The 20,095-nt window shown below is 36.6% G+C and overlaps 2 protein-coding genes across 2 annotated transcripts; one reads left to right on the forward strand and one right to left on the reverse strand.

Annotated features, from left to right (window-relative positions):
- Window positions 1-2,514: 2,514 nt before the first annotated feature.
- On the forward strand, window positions 2,515-14,255 carry LOC121430307 (mucin-17-like). The gene is made up of 6 exons (XM_041627586.1): window positions 2,515-2,727; window positions 4,724-4,916; window positions 7,633-7,871; window positions 9,736-9,916; window positions 10,705-10,940; window positions 11,996-14,255. The coding sequence occupies exons 1-6, from the start codon at window positions 2,667-2,669 to the stop codon at window positions 12,511-12,513; spliced, it is 1,428 nt and encodes a 475-aa protein (XP_041483520.1). The 5' UTR covers window positions 2,515-2,666; the 3' UTR covers window positions 12,514-14,255.
- Window positions 14,256-16,361: 2,106 nt separating this feature from the next.
- LOC121430152 (somatostatin receptor type 2-like) lies at window positions 16,362-19,429 on the reverse strand. Its single transcript, XM_041627429.1, has 3 exons — window positions 18,632-19,429; window positions 17,851-17,986; window positions 16,362-17,137 (listed from the first exon to the last, which is right to left on the reverse strand). The coding sequence occupies exons 1-3, from the start codon at window positions 19,010-19,012 to the stop codon at window positions 16,362-16,364; spliced, it is 1,293 nt and encodes a 430-aa protein (XP_041483363.1). The 5' UTR covers window positions 19,013-19,429.
- Window positions 19,430-20,095: the final 666 nt, after the last annotated feature.

Genomic DNA, 20,095 nt, shown 5'->3' on the forward strand with positions numbered 1-20,095 from the left:
TCCAACAAAACAATGCGAGCGCGAAGCGCGATCCCATATTTTATTATAATAACGCGAAAGGGACTCAATTAGGACAGTTTTTTGGTGATTAATGAAGAGGATACAAGTATCACCAATCAAATAATGAGAGTGCGAAGAGCGAGCTCAAAATTTTTTATTCTGACCTGAAAACTGGACAGTCTAAGCGCGTTTTTATTTGAATAAAGAACAAGCTGTGTGTCTCAAACAATTAAATGCGAATGCGAAGCACAAGCTTAATTTTTTGATATACTAAAGGAGCATTTTGAAAAATATTGGAAAGCATTTCCAAAGAGGAAATGCATCTCACAAATCAACAATGCGAGCGCGCAGCGCGATCTGAAAATTTTGATATAACAGTTTGTGTAAATAAAAAAAAAATAATGAAAGCTGTGCGAGCTAAAATAATGTGTGCAAATTGATTTCAGAACTGGATATATTAAGTATCATTTAATCCTCTTGAATGGGATTCATTACACAGGCAATGCGAGCGCGAGGCGCTAGCGAAATTTTTTATAATAAAGTCTATTTTCAAATTCTCCCCTCACCTTTTTCTTGTTTCCTTTCGGGGTCGGGCCGGCCGTTATGAGGTTGTAAATTACACTTCATGGGTATAATACCTCTTTTATACTTTTCTTTCTGTTTTTCGTAGTTTCAAGTTAAAAAGTACACTTTTTCTGCAGGTTGTCAAAAAAATAGGGGGGGGGGGCGGGGCCGGCTCGGCCCCCTCCTGGTTCCGCGCCTGATTGTAGGCCTAAGTAAAATTTCTTGATCGGTGAGATATGTAGGCTTATCATCTTTAGGACCCTTTTCAGGTCAGTACATAAAAAAAGATAGCTCGCGCTTCGCAGGGCACTGGGAAATTTATTTTTTAACTGGGGTTGTAATTTGTGGAAATTTGAAAAGCAAAATGAAAAAAAAAATCACCACAAAATGAATGTCATTTGGTTACATTTTTTTTTTATTTTTCCACACCTTCCTGAATTCCAGGGGGCTGCCTATGGAGAATAAGACACGCCGCACCCCTTAGAAAAATCTCTGGGTGCTTCAGCACCACCACTTGAGGGCCACGGCGCTTCGCGCACGAATTTATTGTTTAGTTAGATACTCAATCTGCTCATAATAACAAAACCAGTGCTTAGAATTCCCTCGGTTTTTTGGTCGGAATATCAAAACATTTCGCGCTCGCACTAAGGCGGGGTGAGATTACGGGGATGAGTCACTGCAAAAGATCCTTAGCAGGTCCCCTTTCCGGTCAGAAGCCTATATTTAAAAATTATCAGCTCGTGCGCTTCGCACTCGTTTTTACTGTTCGCATAGTCTTGTTCATGATTACAAAACCTTCTCAGAATGGTTAATCTTCAGGTCAATGTAATTGTGTAAAATACACTAGCTCGCGCTTCGTCAAAATCCAACAACAAACAGCTTTTAAGCGGCCGATCAGGAAAAAAATGCTAAAAATATTTTTCCACCCACCCCAATTGAGAAAGCTCGATCCGTCACTGCTATAACAATATAATTCAATTTTTCTTGTGCCCCCCCGGCCCCTCCTCCCAATGTGACGCCCGTGCTTTTTTGTAGACTTGAGTAGCCGACGATAAAAAGTAAGTAAAAGGCCTTGTCCTTACATATTATAGACATGTTATAAGTAATAAAAATAAATTAATTAAAAGAATGGGCAGATGTTGCGTTCTCATGCTTTTTGGATCGATGGATAACAAAGATCATTGAAACTGGTCGATAATTAATAATATAAAAACCTCCCAACGCGTTTCTTTGGCTATCTCAAAACATGAGTGGTGTAGAAATTCGAGAAAAAAAGGAAGAATGTTTAATTTTTTTATTCGTAAAATATGTTTTGTGAATGATTTTCGTTTTCTTTTGAATTTCCTATAAATTTGAAGGGGAATAATTTCCTTTGGCGAGGTAAAAAAATAAGTGTTCAGAATATATAGATGGCAATGGAATATAGCCTATCATGAAACCAAATTTGTGAGACATTTGTTATACATATATATATTTTTTCAGGGACATTTTATAGGCTGTATTTTCATTTCAGATGTGTACTGATAGATTCATTTTCCATTTTCTTTTGTCCGAATCTGTCAGCCCTTGGATTTCATTTCTTGCGCTTCCTTAGCTCTTTCCCCTAATTCATGGATTCGGTTTTTCACAGGAATTGTAATTATCTGAAAGGTTAATCAACGTTTCTTCGATCTATTCACTTCGATCTTTCGTCGCAGTATTGCAATAGATCCATTTTGTTTATTCTGTCTCCATAACAACACAATCGAAACAAATTCCATTATACTCCGATGCGAATATCAAGGTCATGTAACACACTTTCTCTCTCTCTCGATTTATCATAAATTAGGAATGGCCAATCAAGGTCTCTTCTGCATGCGCGTAATGTTCAAAAGGCAAACCGAAAACCAATCAGAAGAGTTGTTTCCAAGTTGCTATTGATCAGAAACTTTTGTGATACACGGTCACGATGGGATATGCGAGTGAGCTAAACGATGGAAAAGGATGATCATTATTCAACTCTCAACCACAAAGAGAATGTACATCAATTTAATCTTTGCTCCATATCATCTAGTATCAAGCAATGAAGATCATTTAATTTGAGTAAGAATCAGGAGAAGAAGATGAGAGTCATTGCGTGTATCACGCTTCTCATTTGGGGAGCAATTTCAACCAAGAATGCCAGTAAGTACATAACTATAAACTAGTCTATGTTTTATGACAATAATAATGTTATAATAGCGCCATTTCCACTTTGCAAAAAAAAGAAGAAAAAGGAAAAATGCCAAAGGCGCATTAAAATGGGGGAAAATAAGAGAGAAAGAAAAGAGAGGGAGAACTGATATCAAACAAAACATATATGACTTCAGAAATGAAAGAGCTCATGGTAACGAATATCCATTTTTCTTTTAATGGACATGACTAAACTGACAATTTCTTTATTATCCAAATTGACATGTAGACCCTAAAACATTTTAAGCCACCATTAGATAATTTTCAATGTAATAAATTTCTTCACACTAAATCTCGGAACAAAATATGTTTAAAACATGTTTTATTCCGAGATTTTGTTGAAATATGTCTGGAGATATTTATTACATTGAAAAAAATCTAATGGAGGTTTAAAAATGAACAGGGGTCTGTACAAGTCAATTTGTATGAAAAAATTATGTAAAGAAGTTGTAATTTTTAACAAAGCTCTTTAAAATTCTGACAATAAACTGCATATACTCTTGGCTAAAATAATTTTGCCAAAAACAATACATCGAGCAAAACTGTGAAAATTTAACGAGGTAATTGAATTTTAGGTTACACTTCGTAATTCCGAAGGTTCTTTATTGCGAAGGTTCGTATTTCCGAAACACGTAATTTACCCATACCTCGATGTTCGTTGATCCGAAAAAGTAAAAGGGTTCGTTAATCCGAACATTCGTGGCGTTATGCCAAACATCCGTTATTCCGAAAACGAAATAAGGATCGATGTTCCGAAAGTTCGTTAATCTGGAAACGAAATAAGGTTCGTTAATCATTTCGTAATTACGAACCTTCGGAATATTAAGAAGCTTCGGAATTACGAATGTATGCGGAATTTTAAACTTGAGCATTATTTTTGTAAACAGCCATAAACATGCCGCTGTCCCAATGTTCCATTTTTGCATGAAGTCATAATCATTTTATGAAAAAATAAAACAAAAAATATTCGTTTCTGTAAGTAACATTTTGAATGAATCTATTGCATACATAATTATGTAGTTGAAGTCTGCTCTCTTTAAGTGTATATTTACAATGCATTTTGAAAGTGCCCTAATGAATACCAAAGGTTGTACTGATTGGGATACTCTTATGCTGTGAAATAAATAAATGAATAAATAAATAAATGTATAAGTAGGTATATGATTTTTGTAAAGAAGTAAATAATATGCCAATAATTCAATATCCCATTCACAAAACTTTGTATTGCACTCCCTTACTTCTTCTCATTCATCTTTTCTTAATTCTCCTTCTCTGCTTTCTCCTTTTATTCTGTTTTCCCCCTTCTTTTCACTCGTTACACTTTTTCCACCTCCTATTTCTCTTCATAAAGTTCATTCATCCTATGTCCCCTCTATCCTCTTTTCATTTCAGTTGTAAGGGGGTGTGCTTGATCTATTTCAATTTTTTCTGCAATCACCATGTATAATCGTTTTATGTAAATTTGATTGTGATACTGTATATATTGTGTATCTGTATTTTTTATTAGTCCTGTACTTCGTCCTAAAAAAACGAGTAACCTGGACTTATTTTCATTGTCTGTAACTTCCCTTTGTTTTGAATAAAGGAGATATCAAAAAATAATAATGATAAATGAATGAATAAATGAATAAACAAACAAACAAACAAATAAATAAATAAATATACCTCACTTGAAAAAAAAAGTTATTTTTTTAGCCTGGCGTGTCCCGTAATAGTGCATGGAATCTACCAGGTTTAAAGGGAAAGATCACAGTTTTGACGATAAGTCAGTTTAAATAAAAGTATAAAAATATATAGAGCTCATAATATTTTGGTGAAGGTTTGATGAAAATCAATAAAATATTTAAAGACATATGATTAAAAAAAAATCTTATTTCATTTTTTAACGTCACATGCGAGCACCCCCAAGTCTTACGTGTGTGTAATTCTTTTTTTTTCTGTATTCTAGGCGGAACATTTTGTTCTTCAGGCTCCTTGAGTCCGCACACCGGGTTTTGCTACCACGTCCATCCAGAGAAAAATGCCAAAGTGAAAGATTCGAGAAAGATCTGCCGAGACACCTATGGGGGAGACATTCCTTCCATCTTTTCTGATGATGAAAATACGTTCATCAAAAACCTCCTGGAACCGGAAAGTCATGAGTATGCAATAGAATGTAGCCTATATAGTGTGTGTGTGTGTGGGGGGAGGTGGGTGTGCTTGTGTGTGTGGAAACGGAAACATATTCACATATATTTTTGTCTTGCTTAAAGGTCAAACTGATATGGGAAACTTTGATACAGCGATTTGAATTAGATGAAATAAAGGACTTGAATTGGCGGGATATATTTGTTGGTTTGTCAGGCAATACAAATAGAATAAAACGTTGTAATACTATTATCTTTATGGTAAAATATATATTATTTATATTTAGAAAGGAGGGGGTTTTACCAACCATTGACGATATACATAAACTTATTTTAGAATATAAGGATCAAGAAAAGAAAATAGCTATTAAAATGGGGAAATTAGGGCGGCACTTGCAAAAATGGGAAACAGTAAAATTGTGACAAGGTTAAGTTGTAAGTCTTTATTTACTTTCAATATATGTTATGCTTCTCCCGTGAGCTTGTTACATTCAAAATTTTTCATCGAATTGTTTTGTACTTTTAAACATGATTTATTTATAATGAGTGTGAGCAGATCTTCTGGGCAGTGGTGTGTTGGGTGTGTGTGTGTGTTTGGGTGTGTTTTGTGGTGGGGGGGAGGGGGAAGTTTGGTCTTTAAGCATTTTTATAATAACTGATTTCATTGTTAATTTTTTTTTAAAGATATATATGACTCATGATTTTGTTAAGTTAGTGGAAAAAAAGTGAAAATATGAAGTGTAAAGTATTATATATGATTTGAAATGTTAAATTGAAATGTTATGTTCATGAAATCAGAATAAAAACATTATTAAAAAAAGTGTGTGTGTGTGAGAGAGAGGGTGTGTGTGTACGACTTTGGGTGTGTGCGGTTAAGTGTTTCTGACTCTCGGCTTGTAATCAGAGAATCGTGTGTGTGTGTGTGTGTGTGCGAATCCCGTCCTAGCATCATTTATATATATATATTTTTTGGGGGCAAGGCATAATAATAATGCAGCTGTATTTAAAGAGCCTATTGATGTAGAGGTACAACAATGGAATTTTGTGTTTGATTTTCACATTATGCATACCGAGAACAAGATCACAGTCTTTCCTCTTCATCTTCTTTCCTTTATTTGGTCATTAAACTTTAGCGGGGCTATGGCCCCTATAGGCCCCATTTGTATGTCATTTAAAGCCTGTGTATAGCTTTGGTAAACATGGTAAAGGGTCAATAATGTGATTGATAATCGAATATCATCTAATATGACAGTCTTACTGAAGCGTTAGAGACCGTTAGATATTTTTCCAACTGCACTTCTCTGAGAAAATTTCAAATATTCAAATCTTGGATATATATAGCGCCTTCTCTCGGCGATGCTTGTTTTAAATAAAAAAAATGGGCATTCAAGCACTTATCTTATAAATTTAGTGATTAGATATCCAAAAGTTACAGACAAAGAACATATCTTGAAAGTTTCAGCCCATTCCATGATTTGGAATAGGATTTAATTGAAAGACAAAAACACACAGATATTTTAATTTGATCGGGTGACCCGATCAAGTTAAATTTCCATGTAAAATCGCAAAATTTATCCTGTAAAACACATTTTCATTTCATATCCTCCACATCATAACTGTTATAGGGCATATCCATTCATATTAGCTAGCAGTGAATTGGAATAGTGATAGGTGCATTTTGGTGGATTTACCCAAACTATACTCAAGCTTTAGCAGCATCAGCGGCAGCAGAAGTAGCAGCAGCAACAGTAGTAGGAGTAGTAGTAGTAGTAGTACATGTAGTAGTAGTAGTAGAAGTAGTAGTAGCAGTAGTAGTAGTAGTAGTAGTAGTAGTATATTATTATTAGTAGTAGAAGTAGTAGTAGTATTAGTAGTAGAAGTGAGTAGTAGTAGTAGTAGTAGTAGTAGTAGTAGTAGTAGTAGTAGTATAGTAGTAGTAGTAGCAGCAGCAGCAGCAGCAGTAGTAGTATACAGTAGTAGTAGTAGTATAGTAGTAGTAGTAGTAGTAGTAATAGTAGTAGTAGTATATAAGTAGTAGTAGTAGTAGTAGTAGTAGAAGTAGTAATAGTAGTAGTAGTAGTAGTAGTAGTAGTAGTAGTAGTAGTAGTAGTAGTAGTAGTAGTAGTAGTAGTAGTAGGAGTAGTAGTAGTAGTATATTAGTAGTAATAGTGGTAGTATTAGAAGTAGAAGAAGTATAGTAGTAATAGTAGTAGTAGTAGTAGTAGTAGTAGTAGTAGTAGTAGTAGTAGTAGTAGTAGCAGTAGCAGTATAGTAGTAGTACTAGCAGTAGTAGTATAGTAGTAGTAGTAGCAGCAGTAGTAGTAGTATATAGTAGTAGTAGTAGTAGTAGTAGTAGTAGTAGTAGTAGTAGTAGTAGTAGTAGCAGAAGAAGTAGTAGTAGTGGTAGTAGTAGTAGTAGTAGTAGTAGTAGTAGTAGTAGTAGTAGTAGTAGTAGTAGTAGTAGTAGTAGTAGTAGCAGTAGTAGTAGTAGTAGTAGTAGTAGGCCCTAGTAGTAGTAGTAGTAGCAGTAGTAGTAGTAGTAGTAGTAGTAGTAGTAGTAGTAGTAGTAGTAGTAGTAGTAGTAGTAGTAGCATGCATCGTCTTCGTAAAGTAGCAGCAGCTGTAGAAGAAAAGGTACGTGGTTAATATACATAATTATACTACATGGCAATATTGAAAAGTTTGATAATAGTTCTTATGACATTGTTTTTTTTATGTATATGATATATAGACATTACTGGATAGGTGTCAACGATCGGTTGCTAGAAGATGATTTCCGTGACGTCATGCGAAACGAGAGACTAAACTACAGTCACTGGAAAGCAAATGAACCAGACAATGCGTTTTATGCCGACTGTGCAGCTATGGAGAGATTAAGTGGTGAATGGATAGACTACTCATGTTCGACACTATCATACTTCGCACTGGGAATCATCTGTCAGCAACCCCCTAATCCAAACCCATACACACGTACGTACGCGATCAAAGACTAAGAAGTTTTAGCACCGCTACGCAGAATCAATCATAGCACACAGAAAATGCATTGAAAATGCGAGTCAAATGACAATTAAAACCTTTCGATTTTGTCGGAAAAAAAAGCAGTTGATCGTCCGAGTGTGATGTCGTTTGTCCAAATTTACGAACGAAACTGCTCTTTCGATTCACCTACTTTTGACAAATACTGCATTAAGGGTACTTAATTGACAATAGATTTACTACGGTCCAGCTAGGGGTGTTTCATAAAAAGTCGTTCGTAAGTTAAGGCGACTTTAAGAACGACTGGCGATCCCTTCTTGCGGTAAGATGTGTATTGAATTGGCGATGATGGTTTAGCACGTAAGAAAGGATCCCCAGTCGTTCTTAAAGTCGCTCTTAACTTACGAACACCTTATTGAAACGGCGCCCGGAAAGCATTCTGCGTAGCGGTTGCGAAAACTGTTATAGTAGCTTGGCGTCGTAGTGATGATTCAAGAACGGAATAAATATTAGTCATTAATAGGGAGTTTTCGATTTGCATGTCGACTAGTGGACTGCGACTAAAGTACGTTATAAAAGTCTGCTTTATGTTGATGATATACAAAGTCAGTCGAGCACAAGATTGGAAGACTCTGAGCATGTGCAAGCCATTCCTGACACGTCAACTTCATGATGACGACCGTGGATTTCGCTCAGATCACGCTCGTTCGAAATGTAGTAAACGAGTAATCAAATCCTTTCCTATTGATTGAGGCCACGTGGTGATTTACTCCAGCGGTTTTGTATACCGTAAACACAAAGCAGACTATTATGACGCACTTCCGTCGCAGTCCACTAGTCGACGTGCATCGAAAACTCGCCATTATACCAACGAAACCGACTCTGAATAGACCAGTGTGGTGTATCATTAAAAGTGACATAATAGATATGGTCGGTGCACAGCAAAAACTGTGGTGTTAACCGGTGTACATAGAGGACCACACCAGTTATTTTACACCGGTGTTAAATTGGTGGTGTTAGTTTTACACCTATAGGTGTTATTACAACACCTTTGGTTGTTACACTTACACTCTTTGGTGTTATGTTCAATCTCTAGGGTGTAATTTTAACACCTCAGGGTGTGGTCCTCTATTAACACCAATTGGTGTCAGTTTTAACACCACAGTTTTTACAGTGTGTGAAGTGGTTTCTCCGGTGTGACTTGGTCATGACTATCAAGAAAGCAAAGCCTTTGTCGAACTATGATGAAGCGGACATATATTTTCGTCCTAGATTCAGGACGAGCGATACATTTAGAATTTTCGTCTAAGTTGAATTTTGGACTTGACTGCTATTCGAGCAAAATATTGTTCGACAAAGACGCGACCTTTGACAGATGAAAATATATTAATTTGTTCTTGAATCGTAGCTGCGCGTCACTGAGCTGAAAAAATATTGTAACCCAACTTGAATTAAGTAAGGGAATAAATCCAACTCTTAATATAAAATGAGCGTTATAGACACATGATAGAATAAACAATTTCGGGATACTATTCACCACACTATATGTTTATGGAAGAATGGTCGATGCAGTCATCCAACACCACTGGTGTGCATATTTTGTATAACGGCCTGCTTTTGCTGTCTGGACAGGTTGTTTTTTTTAATATACGGGCCTGTAATAAGAGGACCTGCTTGTCTCAGAACAATCACTATTTTGTCAGAATATTGTCACGAATAAAGTTAAAAGTCATCGGTTTCCGCAAAAAAAAATTATTTCGGCTTATCCATCTCAAATTCGCTCCCTCAAAAACCTGATGAAGTTAGGAGTAAGATGAATTGACAGTTGGCCTATATGTTTTCTCTGCATACCCTATAGTGTGTCCTGCTAATATGCTCAAATATGTCGCTTCTTCGGGGACAGAGTGCTACTGGTTTTCGATGGACAAATTAACAGCTCTTCAGGCCGTATCCCACTGTGCATCTATGGGCTCTAAGTTGGCTTTCATTGAAGACCAAGTCTTGGATCTTTTCCTTTATTCCTACCAACAGAGTGCAGAGTAAGAGACCGAACTCGTCATTCTAAAAGTATAGAAACATTTTGTTGACCAGATTATGCGACGCAAACTTAAAGGTCAAGTCCACCTGAGAAAATGTTGATTTGAAAGAGAAAAATCAAACAAGCATAACGCTGATAATTTCATCAAAATTCCATGTAAAATGAGAAAGTTATGACATTTTGAAATTTGCTTTTTATTTTTCTTTTCTGCATACAGACCAGGATGTGCATATAGCTGTTTTGTGAATTAAAATGTCATAACTTTCTTATCGTAAATCTGATTTTGATGAATTCTTTTAAGTGCTACGCTAATTGGAATTTTTTTTATTCAAATCGGCTCTTTGTTGGGGACTGGTCCTTTAAGTGGAAAAGATTTTGGTCGTCGCTATATTGTGTGCGTAAACAAATTGACATCTCACAAATCCCCAATTTAAGGAAGAAATTATGCCAACTGTTGATCGAAAGACAACCCAATTCATTTCGCATGCAAATGCTTTTTAACAAAAAGTTAATATAGTCTTATATCAACAAAATCTTTCCTACTCTAACAATATTTGTAGGACCTAGAATATTTATATCACCTTTATGCACTGGAGATAAGTTCAAAGTTGGGATGGACAATGCACATTACCAAGTGTGTATAAAGTACATTATATAAAACGGAGAGGAGGGGCGACTGTACCACTGCCCCTGCAAAAATGACGGTAGCTGTACGGGGGGGGGGGTCCTAAAGATTTCGGAAAATGCACCACTTTGTTTGCTTGATTTGTTTTGTTTTATAATATGCAGGATGGACACGCTATGGATTGGGACTCAGCAATTGCTTGATAGCAGTGGTCAAAGTTACCGATCGGTAGAGTTTGGTACGACCACACCCGTTTACTATGATAACTTCATGTCCACATACTCGGGAAATGAGACCCTTGTCTGTGCAGCCAAGATCAGCTCAGAAGGCGGGAAGTGGAATCAATTGAACTGCGACGAAGGAACGTACCATTTCGTTTGCCGGTTTATTAATGGGACAGGTAGGTGAGGGCGTCACTGTGGATCTTGTAAACGGCGGCAAATAGCACAGGGGGCAGAAAATTGCCATGTTAATAATAATAATAATATGAACATTTGTAATGCGCCGGTATCCATCATAAAAAGATGCTCATGGCGCAATAAAGAAAAGAAAAGGAAAGGAAAAAGAAAAAAGAAAGGAAGAAAGAAAAACCTACTAAAAAGGGGTAGAAAAACAATTACCTAAAAGCTTGCGTGAATAACCAGGTTTTAAGAGAACTATTGAAAGTGGTGAGACAAGAAATATTGCGGATTTCTATTGGCAGTTTATTCCATAGGAAAGGCCCAGCATGTTGAAATGATCGATCCCCCCATGAATTATGAGATTGTGGTACAGCGAGTAAGAATGAACTAGAAGACCTAAGGTTGCGAGAGGGATGGAGTAATCAAGGAAGAGTTGTATTGAGGTGCAGTTCTGTGAATGGAATGGAAAACAAGGAAGATTCTGAATTTAATGCGCTGTACAACGGGTAACCAGTGAAGAGACTTGAGAATGGGGGTTATGTGGTTCCTCTTGGGGACATGGTGACGATACGGACAGCATTATGTTGGAGTTTCCTAAGGCGATCTAATTGAGATTGTGAAACATTATATACTAAAGCGTTTCACCAATGGTATGTCGAATGTTATATCCGACAATTACCATAACAATCATAAACATGTGCCTCTCAGCCAACCAAGATTAAAAAAAATGTTGCCTGATCTTTTATATCACCCAATCTGCATTAAAAAAAACACATTAAAAACAGATCGTTCACTCTCTTGTGCTCCAGTACTGCATGCTTACTGAAAATGAATGTATTACTATTTTCCATAGACAGATTTTAAAAACAATTTGAATGATTAAATCCATAAGTGATTGCAGGACTGTTACATTTTGTTAACAAATTCGTGTAACTTATGTACTGAATCATGATTTCAAAATATCTCAAGATACCCAATAGATGTGAAGATTATAAAGATCATAATCATATAATTACAATTGAATACAATGTTTCCTCTTGTACACCATCTGAAGAAACTAATACATCTACGGAAACCACAGTTGCAACAACAACCACCACCATTCCCTCTACCACGCCAGCCAATACCACTATCCACACAACAACTGAAGCTACGACTCCTTCCACCACCAATCCAACCACGACAGCACCAACAACAACAGAATCTACAACAGCCGTGCTAACTACGACTCAAGCAACTACAACTCCTACAACAACAGAACCTACGACACCAAAACCCACCACAACGGAAGAAGATACAACGACTTTGCCCTCAACCACAGCAACCACTACCCACAATCCAACTACAACAGCAGTTACTACCACCATACCTACAACATACTCTTCTACAACGCAACCTGACACAACAGATAGAGTAACAACTATCACTGCTACAACTACTCAAGCCACCACATCGGAAACAACTGCAACTTCAATTTCCATATCCACAGAAGCAACGGGTAGGTATTTTGGTAAGGTGTATTTTGTTGTACGTGTTTCTGCATTCCGTGTTACATGTCTGTCTTCGTTGTGAGTCTGTGTGTATTGTAAACCCGTGAAACCATGAGCGATCAATGCGCGCGCAAACTCTCCTGGTCATCGAAACGTAGGTGGGATGGGAGGGGGTTTAATGATCACCAAAACTTCTTCTTTTTCTCCCTCTTTAAGATGCCCTGGCACGCTCGCCAGAGGCTGTGGCTTTCAAATCACTATCTACAGGATATTCAATAGCTGACACGGTCGTAGACAGTCTTTTAAAGGAGGCACAGACGTTGGAAGCAGTGTCCTTTCTGATGATCAGAGGGATGAGGTAGGATATCATCGTCATTGTGTCGTCAAGGAGGCTCATCTATGCAAATCAAGAACAACATCCATCTTCATAAGACTCCGGAATTCAACCCTGATGATAGTACATCGAGTTTCTTCGATGTATCGTCTTTTAGACTCAGACTGGAGGCGGCGCCATATTGGGAACCAAGGCGACAAGATCATTAGTGATGATTGTTATATTGATGCTTGTTTAAAATGTCAAATGTTTTTAGCGTGGTTATAGAAAATTGTTTTATGTAACATTATATACGCAATAGTACCTTTCTTAATATTATCATGTTTGTTGCTTTCTAAGAAACTCTGCTAGCAGTGTTAGGGGCTGCCGTCCCCTTTATAAGAAATAACGAAGGAAAAGAATTGAAAAGAAGGCAGCTAGAAATTAGACTTATTGAAAAATTGAGTATTGTGTAACTATGTAATAAAAAATTTTCATTGAGAAAACAAATAATGTAGAAACCTTAAGGTTATTATACCCCCATCAAAATATCATGTCAATCGTAGCTTTAACACAGATGTTTATATTTTTCATTACGAAAACGTACAATTTTGGGTATGCATTCTGCGTTACCATCATAATGGTAATCTGCTTATAAGAGAACTGAAAATCGCTGATAAATAAATACACGACAAGTTGGAAAACAGCTCCACTTATCATTTCCAATCACCATATTAGCTTATAAAGTGATATATGAGATCTTTATTGCTTAATAGTTTTGGCAAAAGGCTTTTATAGCTACCATTTAACAATCAGACGTTATATTCCAACAAACTTACTCAATACTATAGTTTTTTAAATAAAATTTAGTCAGGTTTTTAATATTAGTACATATGCAGTCCATGCTGGCACATTAAATGTCATGCATATCATTTCAGAAGATAATTATGTAACTCGTAGTTAAAATAAAGTTCGATTGTACATCAATACATTCTAACAACAGAGATTGATAACAGACTGTAGAGCTCCTAGGGTATTACGGACCATAAACATAAACTTGGAGTTCATGTCATAAACTTCAAGTTTGAGATGCTTTCAAAAAATATTTTAAAAAATTATACATGTTTATCAACATTTCTTAGTAAAAGCACAAAACTTAAGTGTCACCTGATAAGAAATATATACCTTTTTGTATTAACAGTAATGAAACTATTTATGCTTTTGTTCTTGCAATGAATAAAGTCGAAATTTGAGTTCTGGATCTGTTGCTTTACCAGGAATAAAGGATATTCACGAAGTAAACAAATTTATTTGCTTCTGTGGTAGTAATAATATACACTTATTTTGTAAAAAGAAAATTCTTAGACAAACTAAGAAATGCATGTAAATGACCTGACTTTGAGATAATTCTATCAGCGTTGAAACGTCATAACGAAATTGAAATAAATGCATTACAAACTTATCTCAGAGAATATGTCAAAACGAAGTTGCTTTATCTTTTTGCTTTAATGTTGTTGGTACTTTCCCCACACAAATATGAAAAATTGTACGTACGTTATTTTTTCCATTCCAATGCATGTGCTATTGATGTTGCCACGATTTTTTTTTTTGTTTTACCTCACACAATATAATTGTGCCTTTGACCGGATTATTCGTATATGTGTTGTCACCAAGCCAAAATATCTATGCAAATATTTGCAGGAAAATTGTTTTATGTATTGTATAATTCATGTTCATAGGGGGGAATATAACGGATTTCCCCCCAAAAAAAAATTCAAGCCTTTACTGTTGTCAGCTTGATATTTTTTCTTTAAAAAAGACAATCCTATAGTCATGGTGCTGGAATTATTTACGTCTGTAATTCCAATATGTTTATACCCAGTGAATATTGGGTTGATGTCCTGATTAATCCCGTTTCTTTAATTCTACAATAAATTACCACACTGCAATGTAGGCCTATTACAAGTTATATGGTATTCATGAGAAATGTCTTTTTTCACATTGGTTTAGATGCTCCCCCTTTTCACTACACAAGTAGATGAAATGTTCAATGTTTAATGAACGAAAGTGTTTTCCTAAACACACTCGTCTCGGGAATATGAGCAAGGTAAATATTTCCATCCGAGCTTGGACAAGCACGATCTGCTTCATTGCAAGCTCTGTTATCGAAGATATAATTTCAGATGTGAAGAATTGACTCGATATCATGTGATCTACATGAGCTCTTACCACAGTAGATGAGAACATGAATTTCTGTTTAATCAAATCATCCACAAGATGTGTTACTGTTTACACATTGACAATATATATATATATATTTTATGAATTGTCAAATCTTTCAATTTTATCAGAGTAGGCCTTAAACCTGCGTGACGTCTATAGAGTTGTCAATATGAAATAAAGTACATCATTATTATGTTTCAATGTAACTATGACAAAAATACGAGGTTTCAATATTTTCCATCATCCGAATTTGATTGCAAAATAATTTATGGCCTCGTGATCGTTTTAAGATATATTTACATACTTCCAACATACAATGAATCTTCCATCTTGTTCTCCATATTTGAAGTAATAAAACATTGCCATTATTTTCAATAAAACATTTCCTTGTTTTCTTTCTCTTATTCTCATTGACTATGGAAAAAAGGAAAAGGGAAAAACAACCAAAATATGAGGAAATCGACTCATTATATGAGCATTTCCCTTGTATTTGAATATTGGGTGCAGTGTGTTTGGAAATGGTGCTTTATTAAAAATTTGAAGGTTTGATAATTGAAAGTGTGTAACACAACGCTAATCAAACTTTGTTTCCTATTTGCTCCAAAGTGGCCTTATCATGTTTATGATGAAACCGCAATCAATACTCTATTTCAATTAAACACTCAGACCAACTAAATATTGTTCAAGGCAATTTGTTCGATGTGGGCACAGTTCTGAATTAAATTTGCACATTACATGGTGGATTAATACAAATACGAAGACAAATTGTAAATTCCATATAGACAAGCGCAGATATGCATTACGGTTTCTTATACGATGGTAAATCATGAATAAGGCACATGGACAATGATGGAGTGAAGTCAGTATCCGACGGATGCCCGACTGACAGGTGCAGCGGCAACAGTTTCTGCGGGTTAGGAGCTTATATTCTGTGGCTAAAAAAGTAATATACCATATGATCTGCAAAAGTCTTCTTGTTTCTTACACTTACATTTTTGGAGAAGGGGTAGCATCCCGCTTGCGATGCCTTTATATACGAGTCTTTTGATTTGATTTATTGTTTTCTTTTGCATCCATAACATTCGGATAATACTTTTTCTATAACATAATAAACATAATATGTTAGCATTTTTGGCATGAATCATAAATAAACTGTACTAAAAAAATAATTCCAGACAAAAATGATTAACTACCAAATTATTATATGATATTCACAATTTGCAGGAGGATTGTCATCATAAGCAGATTGCTTGAAAAAAAAGACAATGCCAAGTATCCCTTTTAAGTATATCTTTGAAAAAATGAATGACCGTAGATTCTTTAGGGCTGCGTATACATTTGGCCAAATTTCATTCGGCTGGAAAAACAGGTCGAGTGTGGACTGTAAGGCCACCTCATTCATGGGACGTGGGTGTAACAGTAATGACTTCTCCCTCCGTCAGACAGGCAGAGCCATTCTCTGAAGGGTATTCTCCATCTGTTCTGCTGGACTCCTGATAAGCTTGGTTTATAATTCCATTCGATGATATCTCATCTTCATCCTGGTTCCTATCACTGTTGGATCCAGTTGATACTAAATCGATGGTGATACGGATCCCGTTGTCCTGACCCGTCCTGTGCGCTTCTGACATCCCTGGGTTGTCTTGGGTCGTATTGAGGGCGCCCTTCTGTGGTCTCCGCAGATTACAAAACTTTGGACAGAGCAGCTTGTAGACGAATGGACGAAATGATTCCAGAGTAAGCGCGTATACCAGAGGATTTATACATGTATTGAGATAGGTTACCAACAAGGCAGAATAAAACAAGACATTGCTCAAACGAGTGCTGACTTTGGTGTGTCCGCCATTTATGAGCCAGAGAAATATCCCAAACGCGTACCCATAATGCACCGTAAAAGTAAAGACAACACGGGATATTGACTTGAAGATTTGAATTCGCTGCTTCCACCGTCGTGTTTGCTCTTCTCCCTGTAGCTGCGTGTTTAATGGGTTATGCAAAATCACTTTCAAGATGGCTAGGTACATCACGAAAAATAAGACAAGCGGAAGCAAGAAGGCAAATATCATGAAGATCATCATCGCGTTCCTGCTTCTTGGGCTGCTGTGTACCTGGAAGATATCTTGACTGCCTCCACCACCAAGAAATAATGGAATCATACATATACCTGCAACTGGATTCAAGAAAGAATGAAATGAAAATCATGGAGTTGCTTAGTTAACGCTGGGCTATGTTGGAATTAAATAGGAAAGACCATCAATGACATTATTCGTAGCAATGACTGCAAAATAAAAATGGTTAAGTCACGAAGACTTTGTAAATGTCAGAGGGCTAGCATTGATTTAATGATAGTACTGTACAATGTTGATCTTCTTTTGACGGTTTTCTAGATTATGATACACCAAGAACAGTCTATAGGCCTATCTGATTAAGTATCATATTTCAACTTTCCCTACACTCGCTAATCATCTTTGGTAGATGTAAACATAGTCTACATTACAAAGCTTAGCCTTACTGATGGGGGAAAATGTATTTTAGTAAATTGAAAATTAGCGTAATTCCCCCCTTTCGTTTATTTTCGTTTACTTCTCAGTGGATTCTTAAAAAAAAAACTTATTGGGGCAACGGGAGGGGTTAGATGGGGCTATGCCTCCCACATCCCCACCACCACCGGGTGCCGCCACTGCTACTTAGACCAATACCGTCTCTTCCCGCTACTACTTCTATTACCCCCCCCCCCCCTCCTCTTCTGTTGTCCTCAGTTGAACCAATAATCTCGAATTCATGAATCTGCAGAAAGAACACAATTAGTCTTTAATTAACATCATCGTTATCATCAGGATAGTTGATCATCTGGTTATCAAATTAAATGTTAATTCAACTTACTAATCCAGGCAAAGGAGTTAGCAATGATAGCTCTCTTCTTGGTTCGATACGGTCTTGATCGCAGAGGGTGTACTATGGCTAGATATCTATCAAGTCCTAGGATAACTAATATTGTGAAGGATGATGTAGCAACAAACTGTGAAATGAAAGAAAAACATAAGGCTTTCATGTTTTTTTTTTAATGCATCCAAACCAAATTTGTTGGACTAAAGGAGTGGAGATGTTGTTCACTTCGTAATTACCAGCTCATGCGTGGAATAATGAAAAATATGAACATCATGATAACTGATTTATTGTGCAGAAAAGGCAGATAAATGATTTAATAACGATTTCATAACTCATCCTGACAGCCATGACATTTAAAATTTTCACTACTAAATTATTTCGCTTTGTGCAGGGATATTTCGGTTCCTGTAGAAAAGTGATTAAAACGTTTTATAAATCAACTTGGCAAGGTAAAACATCTCGTCAAATAGATGCCACTTTAAGTATGTGGTAGCACCAGGCAATCTCAAGAGTTTGTCTACATAAACCCATTGGGAGACGACACCATCCATGATATAATCTCTCAATGAAACTATTGGCCATTTTGAGAATACAATCAAGGTCTGGTTGAATCCCGATGAATACCCCTCAAACCTTTTGAACAAGATGAATGAAAACAAAATGATAGGCCTACTATTTTTTTAACGTAGACTTATAACTCGGTTTCCATGCCTTCCCCCCTCCCGATATGGTATCTTGATAATGAAAAGGAGCATGCTTTCACTGTAGAACTTACCATTTGAACAAAGAATAAACCTGTTGGCATGGATGAATCCTTGACGATCCTGATTTGAAATGCCATTTGGGCGAACAGCGGGAGGTTACCACCGCTGACAATGACAAGGTAAAGGATACCAAGAAACGCCATGTTACCGATGAACATGTTCGGGATCGTCCTCATCTTTCGTCCATTTGTGAAGATGATGATCAGGAGAATGACGTTGTTTAACAGACCCCAGATGAGAAGGATGATGCTTAGGATGATGAATATCATCGAGGCTTTCTTTAAAAAATCACAGTCTTCTGGAGCGATCATATTATTTAAGAATCCTATGCAGGTAGCATTCCCTGCGAAGCTCGATGTCGTCGTCATGGTTGTTGCCGCGGACGTCGACATTACTTACGATGACGTGAATGATAAAAATACCATGGAACTATAGAAGCGTGTCTTTTTTTTAGGATTCCAACGAAGTTACCTTGGTTGCTTAACTGCATAAATTAAGGCAGACTGTACCCTTCTTTGGACAACGTAGAAATGAACGATGATCTCTAATATATTTGTCCGACGCCACCGTGACTCTAAATTTTGCGATTCAATCAGTCATCATGGATAAATCTATTTGCAGTCGCTGATGTAGAATATAGCCCATACAAAATGTAATGCGTTTACAGGAACGTGTTCACACACCTATCACCAATTCACCAAACTAACAGGAGCCGAGAAAGAGAGAGAGAGAGGGGGGGGGGGAGACGTGAGAAACCAAATATATCTTCCAAGAGAAACCATGTCACCCCATCCACAATTATCATTGTAATTAAATGGGGGTAAACAACCCTAATTGCAATAATTGACTGTCAACAAAAGAGGTAGCCGTGTTCTCGATCTGTCTATATACCTGGTATACCGTTCATCCATTAAGCAATCGTGTCTAATTCTCAAAACGGTCCACGAACAAAATGATTACTCCTTAATCACCTTCAATCAAGATTTGAACTTAACATCCACCATGCCCACTCTCGCCATCAATGTTGATGAAAACCAACGGGTTCGCCGAAAATGATATGTGACCCGTCTTCGTATACGCCATGCTTTCTACACTGATTTCAGCACTAAGTATATAAACAACCTTACAAATTCTCATTCATAGCAATATGTGCATTCAAAAATATTTGCAAACGTGTTCTTTGCATTGTCATTATTCATATTGCAAATAAGGACGCAATGAATGTCTGCTGAACCGAATTATTTCTATACAGCACCTTGACCGAAAACCACCCATGAAAGATTTACTTTTGTCAGTAGTATGTTATACCATGGACCTACTAGTAGGTCCATGATTATACTTAATCATATACTTCTCCCACGCCATACTTGCCAAATTCATCATTCTGGCTGAATTCAGAACATCAAAATCAGCCAAACAAAGTCATCAAGCAACTTTCGAGTTCAAAATACTGTAGTAGTGGTCAATGTTTCCTT

This window comes from Lytechinus variegatus, chromosome 16, assembly GCF_018143015.1.
Source record: "Lytechinus variegatus isolate NC3 chromosome 16, Lvar_3.0, whole genome shotgun sequence".
Taxonomy (NCBI): domain Eukaryota; kingdom Metazoa; phylum Echinodermata; class Echinoidea; order Temnopleuroida; family Toxopneustidae; genus Lytechinus; species Lytechinus variegatus.

Excerpts from the sequence above, each read along its gene's own strand:
- LOC121430307 (XM_041627586.1), top strand. The coding sequence starts at position 2,667 with ATGAGAGTCATTGCGTGTATCACGCTTCTCATTTGGGGAGCAATTTCA. Across the intron at positions 7,872-9,735 it reads TAATCCAAACCCATACACAC|TGTGTCCTGCTAATATGCTC; the intron begins GTACGTACGCGA and ends CATACCCTATAG. Across the intron at positions 10,941-11,995 it reads CCGGTTTATTAATGGGACAG|AAACTAATACATCTACGGAA; the intron begins GTAGGTGAGGGC and ends CACCATCTGAAG.
- LOC121430152 (XM_041627429.1), bottom strand. The coding sequence starts at position 19,012 with ATGTCGACGTCCGCGGCAACAACCATGACGACGACATCGAGCTTCGCA. Across the intron at positions 17,987-18,631 it reads GTTTATTCTTTGTTCAAATG|TTTGTTGCTACATCATCCTT; the intron begins GTAAGTTCTACA and ends TTCATTTCACAG. Across the intron at positions 17,138-17,850 it reads TAACTCCTTTGCCTGGATTA|TTGCAGGTATATGTATGATT; the intron begins GTAAGTTGAATT and ends TCTTGAATCCAG.